The sequence below is a fragment of the Coenobita brevimanus genome, chromosome 1 (genome assembly GCF_032717465.1).
Source record: "Coenobita brevimanus isolate Jiangsu-jjx chromosome 1, ASM3271746v2, whole genome shotgun sequence".
Lineage (NCBI taxonomy): Eukaryota > Metazoa > Arthropoda > Malacostraca > Decapoda > Coenobitidae > Coenobita > Coenobita brevimanus.
Window position 1 is genome coordinate 60,036,275 of NC_136954.1, and position 13,879 is coordinate 60,050,153.

At 39.2% G+C, this 13,879-nt stretch overlaps 1 protein-coding gene across 2 annotated transcripts in view; it reads left to right on the forward strand.

Moving 5' to 3' along the window:
• Positions 1-1,407: 1,407 nt before the first annotated feature.
• Positions 1,408-13,879, forward strand: part of pths (probable ATP-dependent RNA helicase DDX47) — a 36,405-nt gene continuing 23,933 nt past the window's right edge. Inside the window, exons 1-5 of one of the 2 annotated variants that reach the window (XM_080276889.1) lie at positions 1,415-1,500; positions 1,676-1,742; positions 6,396-6,489; positions 9,255-9,419; positions 12,737-12,903. In XM_080276889.1, coding sequence (XP_080133015.1) covers positions 1,704-1,742; positions 6,396-6,489; positions 9,255-9,419; positions 12,737-12,903 — 465 coding nt within the window. In that variant the 5' untranslated portion in view covers positions 1,415-1,500; positions 1,676-1,703. Of the gene's footprint in view, positions 1,501-1,675; positions 1,743-6,395; positions 6,490-9,254; positions 9,420-12,736; positions 12,904-13,879 lie in introns of both variants that reach the window. The other variant, XM_080276923.1, reaches the window with a different exon arrangement.

Sequence of the window (13,879 nt, forward strand, 5' to 3'; positions counted from 1 at the left end):
TGGGAGTCTGTGAGACCACCAGTTGGGCAGAAGAGAATTCTCTTACAAACTTCTGGATGGCAAGAAGTTCTGCAATCAGGACATCAAGCCACTCACAAAATGTCCAGGTCTGGCAGAGGGAGAGGTCCTCAAAGTAGGCTGCCAAGGGGGAATGGAATCCACCAGTATAAATTCAAATAGAGTCCCTATGGAATGAGGAATTTGTGTTGACTAAGAGCTGCCACCCCAAGATCTCATCAGCGAACTTCTGGTCTGGCACCGGGAAGGAGGGGGAGACAGACAGAGACAAATCCAACCTGAGAGGACAGGCAGGATAGGGGTCACTTGGGCAAGCTGGGGAAAGTAGACACAGTATAGCAAGCCTGGATGCTAGATATAATGAGAAGTAACTGCACTCATGGACAGTCTGGGAGCTGGTGAAGTACTGTAACATTAGGAGGGGGGGCATTACTGGGACAAGACTATAATTATATAGGTGACTGGAGAGAAGGGCAGAAGTGCAATGGAGTATCAGAGTCCAAATCAATGTGACTGCTACAGAGGGTCATCTACTTCAACAGACTCCAAAAGAAGGGTTAAAACAAGGGTCAACCTAATTGCACCACGGGCACAACTAGTTTAATGCAGGCTTACAGCATAGGCGCACCCACCCTCTCCCCAAACAATATTACAGAGTTTAGTTACTGTAAATTTACGATACAGTAATAAATAGTTCGACACAATAATATCAGGAAGATACGCATACGTTAATGATATTCCCAAGTGTTAACTGTGACGCATTGTAAAAAAAAAAAAAAAAAATCTATTTCACACCTCGGTTAAATGATCCATCTTGATTTTAATGATGAGCATAGTCATAATGGTATTTCGATCTTACAATATATTAAAGGCGTTCGCACATTATACATGAGTCCAATTGTGTGAAAACAGTGTCAATGGAGAGGTGTTTAAAGCCATATAACTTCAGCCTCGCAACTGCAACCTACCTCTTCCTAGCGACTTGCGAGGGTTAATGTGCCCACCTAGCAAGTTAGCAACTCTTGATTATTGCATCATGTCTGTTTGTAACTTTGGCGTATAGTCAAAGGTAAAATACTAAGTCAGTAACAAATAACATATTACAATCATTTACAAGTGTGAAATCGTTTTTTCTTTTTTTTTTTAATAAGAAAATGAAGCAACCTTGAGGAAAATTATCGCTGATTCATGATGATTCACAGTAAATCCGTGGAACTCACATGCTTCATTTAGGAAAAATTTTACCTTTAAGAAAATGTGGAAATAAAGAACAACCATTAGAGTAAAACATAATATGCATTACTCTGGCTAGATATAGGAAAGATTAACCGAACTGAAGTACTGAAAAAAAAAAAAAAAATAGGTGGCAACCATAACAGACATATATCTGATTGATAATAGTTATGCAAACACAAAATATTTATCGTTGTAAAAGGTACAGAGTGCTAATACAACAGCAAAAGTCAAGAACAAAATTCAGCGGTCAGTCTGCATGGAAAATTATTAAATGCTCCTGCTCATATCAAAAGATTTATTTAAAAAATGGTTAGCTAAATTTGTCCTTCATTTTCAGCATAACGGTTGTTAATATTCATCCATTTCAGTGTAATACGAGCATAGAAAACCACTCCCGAATCTCCGATTTGTTCTTCCGCAGAAAAACCCCGTGTCCGAGGTAAACAAACATGGAAGGGACGGCGGAGGAAATATCGTTTAAGGATTTGGTATGTGTCCCGTGGATATTTAAAGTACTGTTGATTAGCTCAAGTAATAATCAGAGTTCTCAAACAGTGATTTATCACAAAAGGCACCTGGAAGAGGGCAGTTTATATTAAAACGATGTCTGCTCTTACGTGTTTACGTGTTAAATTGGTTTTCCGTATGGTTTAATTGATTTTGTTATTCAGTTCGATAAATCATTTGTTTAAGAAGCAGAGATACGTTACTGATTCACTTCCACTTCACTCTGGATATTTTCTACATTTTCTACGCCGGTAAATGGTTGGGTAAACAACGCTTTATTTTTAGCAGCAGAAGCACCTCACCAAATCACTTCGCCTTGATATATTTTTCTGATTATTTTTTGGGTGGTGAACGTTTCATGTTATTCTTTTCCACTTGTTTTTAGAAAGTTTCTTCCACTGTATCAACTGTTTCTCAAAAGACATTTTTAAAATATGTCGTGGTTACTTTTTAGTATCTCTTAAGTGTACTGGTACATTTCAACCTAACCCAGTAGTTTATCCTAACCTAATCCAGCAGTTTAATCTAACCTAACTTAACCAAGATTCAAGTAAGTTCTAGCAAGTCTACTATTACAGACGTTGGTAAGCGATAAGGAACGTGATGATAACAATGAGAGAAAAAAGTCAACAAAAAACAATTGGTTACCACCATGAAAACAGAAAAATGCAGAAAAGAAACTGGAATAGCAGCAGTTGAGTTGTTAAGATTCTTCTGCCACTTATAATACCAGTGATTGTATTCTGCTGCACTGAGATGGAGGGATGGAGTGAAAGGGTATATGAGGGAGGGGGGTTTGAGCTGGGAGCAGGACAGTAAAATGGCGGTGGACAGAGCGACATGGAGGCGATTTGTTTGTGGCCACCCCTTATGGGATTAAGGCATCTGGCAATAGATAAAAAAATGTTAATTTTGATTTGTGTGTTTTTCTTAAGCATAATATAACATTTTCTAAAACCTACCAATACTCAAATCGGTATTATAGTTTCAGTCAAGAACACAGTTACAAGATTTTGATCTGTTTGGGGAGATTTTAGACTATTCTAAAACACTTTTCTTCTATGGCATTTTCATCGCAAATTATTTTTACTCTAAGGTTAGGTTGGTTATCTTCAAGAGTAAAATAGAAATAATTTGCAATGAAAATCCCGTAGAAGGAAAGTGGGTCAGTTTTTGGTAAATCACATCAGCCATATGAGAGAGGGGGTGTGTGAGTTGGGAGCGTGGCAGTGAAATGGCGGGGGACAGGGCGACGTGGAGGCGATTTGTTTGTGGCCACCCCGAACGAGATTGAGGCGTCTGGCAATACAGTAGATAGATAGATAGACATCAGCGGATCCAGGAAATCTGACACAACCACAATGTAGATCACCTTTTGAATCTATTCCACTATAATTTTGTTTTCTGAAATGTATAACGTGAAAATCCTATAATTCATTATTTTGGATCTCCCATCAATTTTAAACTTGCATGGAGCACTTTCCCCCCTGCCATGAGCCGCTCTCGGGTGTGACATTATGTGACCACTGCACATGCTCTGACCTTATGGCCAGTGAGATTAAAATCGGCCAAAATGGGAACCAGTCAAATAGCTGACATTAATTGCACATTTTCAAATTTCAAATATCCCTTACTTCAGTCAGTTGCATGACAACTTCCTCTTGTAGTTGGTGTACTGAGACGGAATATGAGGATTTCACTCTTTGTTTTTAGAAGTAACATTTCGGTAGTTCATATCACTCGATATCGAAAGAAAAAATATTTTTTTCTGGTCGATTTTCGTGTGATTTGAATGAATTTCAGCTTCATTTTTTGTCAAATCACTCATTTTGAAGATAGGCCTCCCCAAGGCTATCTCTAAAACAAGTGAATTCCAACAGAAGTTGAAGAAAACCACATTTCTAACCTAATCTTATCTTACCTTAAATGTCATCAGAGGATTCAGTATCCCCATTAGTGACATTTAAGGTACCGGTAAGTTTAGTTTAGGTTAGGTTAGGTTAGTTTAAGTTAGAAATGTGATTTTCTCATTTTTAGTGTGATTTGAGTTTTTTTCCCTTAATTTTTTTATTCACTTGTTTTGGAGATAGCCTTGGGTATGCCTGTCTCCGAAACTAATGATTTCTGAGAAAAATGAAGCTCAAATTCATTCATATAACATTAAAATTTACCAGATAAAATGCTTATTGTTTTGAAATTGAGTAATGTGATTTGCAGAAAGTCGACTGGAAAGTGTCATAGAACTGTATAAAATACTGAAAAAACAGATCAGAATTTTACACTTGTGTTTTTGCCAGGAACTATAATTTTACCCTCAAATCTACCAAAATTTATTATTACTAGCCTAGTCTTACATATTCTTAGCCAATTCTTACCCTGCCTAAATTAGATTATCTAACCTGATGAGACATATAAGCTAACCTAACCAGAAATAAGCTATCCTAACCTAACCTAACCCAGTCTAAACTAACTTAACTATAACCTAACCTAATCAAACAAATGTTAACTTAACCAAACATGCTGAAATAGAAACCCAAAAGAGTTTTGGTGTGGTTGAGTAGCTTTTATTAAGTGTCCTCCATTATGCTAAAGAAGCAATATGCATCAGGAAGAAGACAAAACATAGATAAAAACAATAGGGGATAAAAATCACCAATAAGCAATTGTTTACCATTATAAAAATAATAAGAAAAAAAAAAAACTGTAAGAATAAGAAGTGAGCTGGTAAGGTCTTTCTGCTGCTTTAACTCATATATTTACCTTCAATTCTGTTGCAGATTACCTGCTTTTGCATTATTACCAGTACCTAAGTTTATTTATCAGTAGGTCCATACTGGACTTGAATTAGTTTGCCTCTCTCTTTAGATTGATGTCCCTGGGCTGTCTCCATTGAGTAACCACTGCTGCTTTGTAAGGTAGTTGTGCTGCACAGGCTAATTTCTGCAGTGTCAGGTGCCTTGGCAGTATGTGTTGTCCATCCTTGCCAGGAGGAGTACTGTATTTACCTTCTCTCCTGACCCTACCACTTTATCGTTGGGGAGGAGGACCTTTCCAGAAAAGGGTTTGTAGGGTGGGGAGTCAATTTTTTTTTTTTTTTTTTTTTTTTTTTTTTCCCCCAGAGAGAAAGAGAGAGAGAAGATCAATCAAATTACACAGGTTAGCCGTTGAGGAAAAGTAAATTTGAATGTCAGCATAAAGATTTCCTAAGTGAACCTTACCAAACCTAAATGTACAAGTAAATTTTTTACCTGTATAGTGGAAAAGTTTCTAGAGAAGGAAAAGAAGTTGTATGCAGCCTTCATGGATTTGAAGAAAGCATATGACAGGGTGGATAGACAAGGATTGTGGAAAGTATTAAGAATATAATATTATGGAGTGGATGGGAAGTTGTTGAATGCTGTGAAGAGTATGTATGATGGTGCTTGGGCTGCAGTGCGTGTGGATGGTGAACTGAGTGAATTTTTTCTTTGAAGGTTGGGTTGAAACAGGGATGTGTCATGTCTCCATGGTTGTTCAATCTGTACATGGATGGGGTAATAAGAGAGATACAAGGTAGGGCAGTGGATGTTGGAGTGGCCGTGGTGAGAGACGGTAGTGTTTGGAAACTCCCTGTACTGTTGTTTGCAGATGATACTGTGTTGTTAAGTGAAGACGAAGGGGAGCTGCAAAGCTTGGTGGATGAGTTTGGGAGAGTGTGTAAGAAACGGAATCTAAAGGTGAATGTAGGGAAGAGTAAAGTGATGGTCTTTGAGAGAGGTGATCAGTGAATGTACAATGAGGTTGGATGGTGAGGAATTGGAAAATGTGAGTACGCTTAAGTACTTGGGTAGTGTGATGAGAAAGGATGAAGGTTTGGAGGGTGAAGTGCTTGAAAGGGTACAGCAGGGAAGAAAGGTTGCTGGTTCTTTGAAAGCAATGATAAGAAACAGGGAAGTGAGCATGGAAGTGAAAAAGTTACCTACAAGACAGTATTGTGATACCAACTCTAACGTACGGAAGTGAAGTTTGGATGTTGCTGGAAGGACACAAGTCAAGAGTGAGAGCAGTGGAAATGAGTTACTTAAGAGGAGCCTGTGGAGTCACATGGAGAGACAGGCTGATGAATGAGGATATAAAGGAGCATTGTGGTGTGGATGTGGATGTGATAGGAAGCGTTATGAGGAACACACTGAGGTGGTTTGGCCACGTGGAGAGGATGGAGGGTGAAAGACTGACGAAGAGAGTGTATGTGAGTGAGGTGGAGGGGGGAAGAGGGAGGGGGAGGCTGAGGATGAAATGGAGGGATGGGGTGGAGAGGTATATGAGGGAGGGGGGTGTGCGTTGGGAGCAGGGCAGTGAAATGGCGGAGGACAGGGCGACTTGGAGGCGATTTGTTTGTGGCCACCCCAAACGGGATTGAGGCGTCTGGCAATAGATAGATAGAAGAATAAACATGCCCATGAATAGTGAAAATCTGTGATGGTGAAAACCCATCTAAAAGAGCCATACTGTCATAATTTAGTATGTTCATGGGGTTTGATTGATGAACTGTATGAGGCATGTGAGTAGCTGGGATGGGACTGTATAATAGAATATGTTGTCAGGCAGTAATTTCCCGTGATAAATTGCACTGATGATATGTAATTGACCTGCAGGGTGTGATTGATGAACTGTGTGAAGCATGCGAGCGGTTGGGATGGAAGAGCCCGACAGCCATCCAGAGGGAGGCTATACCATTGGCACTGAAAGGTAAGCTTATTGAATATTTTTATGCTAACACTTTTTACTACTTACAGTGGATATATATATATATATATATATATATATATATATATATATATATATATATATATATATATACAGTATATATATGTAGGTGGTGGCAACCATCATCCACCCTTTTGATGTAATGCTTCCTACTTCTTTCACTTTTATCATTCTTTTTGTGTGTCTGCCCTCTCTTCCTGTTTCCCCCATCTTTCCTGTCATTTTCCATTACTCTTCTTTCCTTCTCAGGTGGCTTTACATTGAGTGACATGCCTAATGGTTTCCATTAAGCCAGGAAACCATTTATAATGCTCGGTGGTAACCATATAACCAACCCATATGTGTTCCCTGTGTGTCAACAAGTGGGTTGGCAGAGGGTTAGTGCCTCTCCCTGTAAAATAACTAACTTGAAGACAAATAGCCACCCTTTATGGGATCAGGGCATTTGAATATATACTTAAATGTCAGGACCAACTGCCTAGCCCCGGGCTCCTACACTCCTCATGGGGCAGTGTAGGATTGAATGATAGATGGAGATATATATATATATATATATATATATATATATATATATATATATATATATATATATATATATATATATATATATATATATATATATATATATATATATAATGTATATATATATATATATATATATATATATATATATATATGTATATATATATATATATATATATATATATATATATATATATATATATATATGTATGTATATATATATATATATATATATATATATATATATATATATATATATATACTGTATATTTATATATATATATATATATATATATATATATATATATATATATATATATATATATATATATATATATATATATATATATATATATATATATATATATATATGTACTGTATCAGGGCCCAAAAAGTTTAAGAACCACTGCTCTGTTATATATGTGTACTCCCTCACACTGTTATGCCTACCTCCTTTCAACTCCTCTTCTCTCACAAACCCTAAAGCAACCAACACTATATATATATATATATATATACACATACACAGTACCCTCGCGTCCAGCACGGTAATATTGTCATGCATGGGTCACGTGTTGGACCAAAAACCTGTTGGACTAACAACAGAGCTTATGGGGAAAAATGAATTATGTCAGCAACCTTCGGAAAAGTCACCCTAAATACCTACCATATACCTATACGTATATTGGTACTATTGTAATTATAATAAATGGTGCTGTGCTATGAATGAAAACTAACCTTTTAGGATAATGTTGGTGGGCTTGCTGGGAATGGAAGGTGGTATCCAAGGCTGTAGGTAGTCCTACTGTGTCCCCAGAGGGTGGCTGCTGGCGTCACTAGCGGGTAATGGCTGTTGCTTCTCCTCAACCTCCCTCATAAATCCTTCAAAATCACACTCAGAATCACTATCTTCGTCCACAGCCATGGAAAGTCCTGCTTCTGCCTGTCCTAGCACTCTGTAATCCTTGGCAAACATGCTTCTCACACTGTTGCCAGAGCCCCGTCTCGTGACTGTGGAAAGTGATCGCTGTCGCTGACTTGGTACAGAATAAGGAGAAGCAACTTTGTTTATAAACTGGTACGCACGCCGATGAGAAGGGTTTCAAAACGGTTGATATTTATTCTAAAATATTAATATGTATTCAGTGTCAGGCTAAATGTTCAATGCTGTAGTACGATACATTCTCTGTCGAGTCGCCTGGGTTTTGGTCACACTGTTTTCTCGGCAGGAATCCATCCAGATGAATTCCAAATGCCCGTGGTATCGTAGGCAATTTTACCACGTTACCGTTCCGATTTACCATCGTATCCTCGGCAAACCTGGTATGAAGTGCCATGTGATAGCCTTCGGCTGCCAGGATCTTGTCTTAAGTTTTTTATTATGATCATGTTGGCTTCATTCATGTCGTAGGCCTTGGCAATGTCAACTTTCCTCTCCCCTTTCTTCTTCCTCTCGATGCTTTCTAGCTTGGTGGCCTGAGGGAGGTGCCGACGCTTCTTGGGGTTCTCAGAAGGCTTCCTAGGCATCGTGAGCAGGGTAAAATGCAGTAACAAGGGCAGAAAATGTAGAAAGAAAAAAGCACCTTCCAATGCAATTATGCGACTGAGTGGCGCTGTGGCGGGAGAAATTTAAACAAAACATCACGTGACACCAGAAGCGTTTTTAATTGGGCGGGATCATGATCACGTCACGATAGCGGGCGGGGAAGGCTACTTGATCAGAAGTTTTCATTGGCTATCATCATCATGGGAATGTCCAGTATGACCGTGTTGGACCGGGGGTGATCGTGCTAGAGTGAACTCTGCGGATTTCACCCACTTCTCGGAGTTATGCTAACACACTCGTGTTGCAGTAATTAAATCGTATTAAATAATACTAATTAATTGCTCTCCGTGCTGGACCCGAATCGTGCTGGACTAACACGTGTTGGACGCGAGGGTACTGTATATATATATATATATATATATATATATATATATATAGCTACATATATATATATATATATATATATATATATATATATATATACTGTACTGTATATATATATATAGATTTATAGAGAGAGAGAGAGAGAGAGAGAGAGATTTAGATATAGATATATATATATAGATAGATAGATAGATAGATATATTGATATAGATATAGATATATTGGAGATATATATACTGTATATATATATATATATATATATATGTATGTATGTATGTATGTGATTATTTCCCAGACAAGGATGTGATAGGCCTGGCTGAGACTGGGTCAGGGAAAACTGGTGCATTTGGCCTACCTGTTCTACAGGCTCTCATATCCCGACCACAAAGGCTGTTCGCTCTTGTCCTCACCCCTACACGAGAGTTGGCCTTCCAGATTAAAGAGCAGTTTGAGGCTTTGGGTAAGTTTTGTTACATGGTACATCTCCGGTTGAGTCAAAATATTAGATGCTGTACTGTATTTTATATTTGCAGTTGTTAATGTGTTCCTTGTATTGTTTGGTCTGATGTACGGTGCCGTCTCCTATAACACGGGAGTATTGTACCCAGAAAGCACCATTCAGTAGGATCGCGTGTAGTTCGATCCATATGTTTACATGTTGAAGGGTTTCATGGGACCTAAGCCAGCCCCAGATTCACCATTTTGAGTCATTTTCATGGTTTTTTCAGGACATTTACCTACCTAATAAAGACTTTATAACATACAAACTCTGCAATATTCCTTACATTGAATGCTTCAGCGGCATGGTGGGGGCAGTTTAGGTGGCAAAAAAAAACAAAAAAACAGAAGTCACAACAGAGGACGAGTACAGTCACAGCGTGGGGAGAGGGTGGGCTCAAGTGGAGAAGAAATGCTTAGTGAACTGTAGTGACCACCACCATCATCCACTACAACATTCTCTCCTGCAACCACTTCCCTTAACGGGCTCGGAGACAACACAGGTGCACTCCGGGCAACAACGACACAGGGACCCCTGGCTACTGTGTCTTTTTTGCCTGCAGGAGCAGAGCAAGCCACGGCTCCTGGCAACAACGGTACAGGGGACCCCTGGCCTCTGTGCCCTTTTTGCCCTCAGGAGCAGAGCGAGCCTTGCCAGGGAATTCAGACCAGGTGCTTCTGAGGGCAAAAAGGGCACAGCGGCCAGGGGTCGCCCTTGCCGTTGTTGCCAGGAGTGCATGTGTGTTGTCTCTGAGTCTGCCAAGGGAAATGGTTGCAGGGGAGACCGTAGTAGAGGACACTGATGGTGATCACTATAGGACTGTGACGACATATCGCGCAGACACGTCATGGCAATATGTTATTGCGTGACAATCCGTGTTATATACCTCTTTTTCCATGTAGTAAGAGTTTGAAACAAACGGGTGCCTCCCAAGTTCTATGATTTCCGTGTCGTAGGATTGTGCGTTGAAGGAGAGCTGGCTGTACTCATACCTGTTTTCTGGTTGTTTCAGTCCATATTTTATGGTAAGGGAGAACCAACAGTAAGTTTTTTTTTTTTTCCCCGGCCTGATCATTGAATACCAGATAACTAGATACTTTCAACCATTTTATGAATATGTTTCCTATTCTACAGTACTTCTTAGTGGTTCAGTCCATAACTAGGAGAATGAATATGATTATGGGTGTGGGCGCTCACCATCCATTCACTCGATGTAGTGCTGCTCTCGGGCGACCGCCCTTTCCTTGCTTTCATCCTTCTTTCCTCTTCTGTCGTTCTTTCATTCTTTCTTCTTCCTTCTCTCTGTGGGTTACTTTACACTGAGTGCCAAGCCAAATGGTTTTAGTGGGTTATTAAGGCACTCCAGTTGGTTTGAGCCAGTGCAGGTTTATATCCAAGGGGTAGTTGGGGTTTATTGCTCATGTAATACCACTAATGCCACTCAGGGATGAGTGAGGCTGGTCACTCTCATCTTCAGTGTCAAGACCAACTTGCCTAGCCTCAGGCTCTTAAGCTTATCATGGGGCAACCCAGGATTAGATGATGAATGAATGATATATCAGAGTTTGACGATGGGGTTGGAGATAGTAAGTGGTGCCTGGTGAGCCTTGGGTATTGGCAATATCTCATGTAAGGGGATATCACACTAGTACCTGAAATCAGATTTGTCTGGAAAACGAGAGTACTTTCACCGATGATCATGTCTCAAGTACATGTTCAGGTAGGATAAAGTGCAGGAGACTCGGCCCAGGACTGTTTGGATTCCCACCTATGAAAGCTGGTAAATCAGGTACATTGTTTACATCGGAACATGATATGCTTCTTTTTCTATAGAGTTTGACCAAGTGTCGTCACTCATCTGCTGGTCGGTCGTTGCAGGCCAAATTCACAGCGGAAAACAGTATGGCGAATGATCTCAACAGAGAAGCTTGAGCCTATGCTTTATGTTGTTTTACAGTATTTCAGGCTTTGGTATGGTAGTTCCATCCTGGATTACCTAATAATGTGGTATTAATATTATTAATTATGAATGCTTAAACAAATATATGTTTCATGCACTGTGATGAAATACCGAAAACTGTGATGTTCACTTGTCTGTTGGTTGGCTACAAGTTTGGGGAACTGGGCCGCTCACACAAGTGCATATGGGGAAGCGAAACGATGGACAATCTCAGCAGAGAAAACTTGATACGGTTGTCCCATTTGGGAGTACTTTCCTAAGTTAACCTTTTATGTGGTGCCATCTGAATTGGAGTGGAACTTCATCATGATGTATAGGAACTGCTCAAATTTTTCTTAAATTCAGCCACAGTGAAAAGTGTACAGTTGTCACAGATTTCTTAGATTAAGGAATCTTTATGAGTGTCTGTCTGTGTGTCATGGTGGCCTGTTGTTTTCTGAAAATTCTTCCATAGGGAAAGAGATGATGTTAGTTTCCACATTGCACTGTCGTTCCTTTTGTGTTTTATTCTCCCAGCTGATATACATCTAGTGGTAAATCTTGTCAGTAATATACTTATTGTATCTTACTTAGCTGGCAGTGTTCCTGTCATTCTTCACGTGACCAAGTGTATACCACAAACATTCCCAGTTGACATACAGTAGGCTGTACCGGTATATTGGCTTTATCAGCCTGTCTGTAATACTGTATTATTTCCCTTCATCTTTCTGTTCCATAACACCATACTGCATATTCTTCATTATCATCATCTCTGACATATTGCTTCCTCCATGGAGCCCACCAGCAGGAGATGACCATCACAGAACTGCCTTAAGAAATTCAGACAAAGTTCATTTTGCTTTGGCTGTCAGAAAGTTTTCCATTACTTGTTCATCTTTGTTTTATCATATCAGTGCTTATTCTCTGTCAGTCACTGCCCTTTCTGGTATCATGTTATTGCTTAATTCATATTGTGTTATTGTCATCCCAAGTGCTGATCAAAATACAGTAATCTGTAATATTGTTGAATATGCAGCCAACTAACACTTTGTAAATAATGCTCCCCAGTACTGTAACTTATGCGCTATTAATACCTACCATTTTGATCTTATGTAGTTCCAACATCTTTCATAGAAAAGTTATTGATTAGAGTATATATATTTTGAAGCATAAACAGCAAAATGGAAATAGAAAACCTGACACTTCATTGTACTCCAAAAGTAAAACAGTACAGATTTTTCTTCATTGATTTGACATTCAAATACTTTTTTTGGTTTTATATCCTCTGCTATGAAATCACAGTGAAGTACCTCTAGGTGTAATAATTTCTGCACTTCAGGCAAAGCTGTTGGTGTGATGTGTGTGGTGATAGTAGGAGGGATGGACATGACTCAGCAAGCACTGGAGCTGGGCAAGAGACCACACATCATTGTAGCAACACCTGGACGACTCGTAGACCATCTTGAGAAGACTAAGGGATTTAATCTCAAGGCGCTTAAATATTTGGTGAGATATTGAGAGAGAGAGAGAGTATGTGTGTGTGTGTGTGTGTGTGTGAGAGAGAGAGAGAGAGAGAGAGAGACAGAGGCATCCATGCATGAGAGAGAGAGAGAGAGAGAGAGAGAGATGTATGCTTGTGTGCATGAGCGAGAGAGAGTTGTATGCGTGTGTGCACAAGAGAGAGAGAGAGAGAGTGAGGTTGTTTTTTAAAGGAAGAAGGAAAGGGAGAATAATAATCTTCCACCACTGTCACACTGCTGAATGCAGTCAAATACAGTGTTTTATTGCGACTAACACCAGACTTTTTTTTTTTTTTAATGCAGAGAGTGATTATGCATAGTTATAGGAATAGTAATATAATCTTTTAGTCATGGGCAGAATATAAGAACTGACAGTGTGGTGTACCTTGTGAGGAAGTACATGATAAGTGGTATTAAAGGATTGGATATCAGGCAGTTGATAAATAGCAGCTGTATAACTTACAGTATGAATGATATGTTTTTGTTTTATTCTGGCTACCTCTGGGTAGATTTATTCACCTCATGAAGAACCTATCAGAATATAGATATTAAAAATAGTCTCAGTTTTTGCCATTATTCCAGTGACAATATTTGTGTTTTATTCTTGTCATCCTAGATGATTTTGTGCAGCGTGGGAGTGTCTCTTGGTAGTGGAAAGGCCAAAAGGAAGTGAATATAGACTCTTGTATTACCATATCAGGATTGAATGTATGGCTGTAGAGAATTCAGGTTAAGGAAACACATGTAAATAATGAGCATGATAGGCAGATAGGAATGGCAAGGTTAGAAGTTGTTGGTGTTATGAGAAAGGCAGAAACATTGAGAATAGAATAATTAGGGAATGGAGGAGGGGTTGTGTTTGTTGTTGTTGCTGTCAGTAAGAAATGCAGGTACAGTAATATGAGAAGGGAACAATAATGATATGTAAGAGGGAGTTGTTATCAGTCATGTGAAGAAGAATG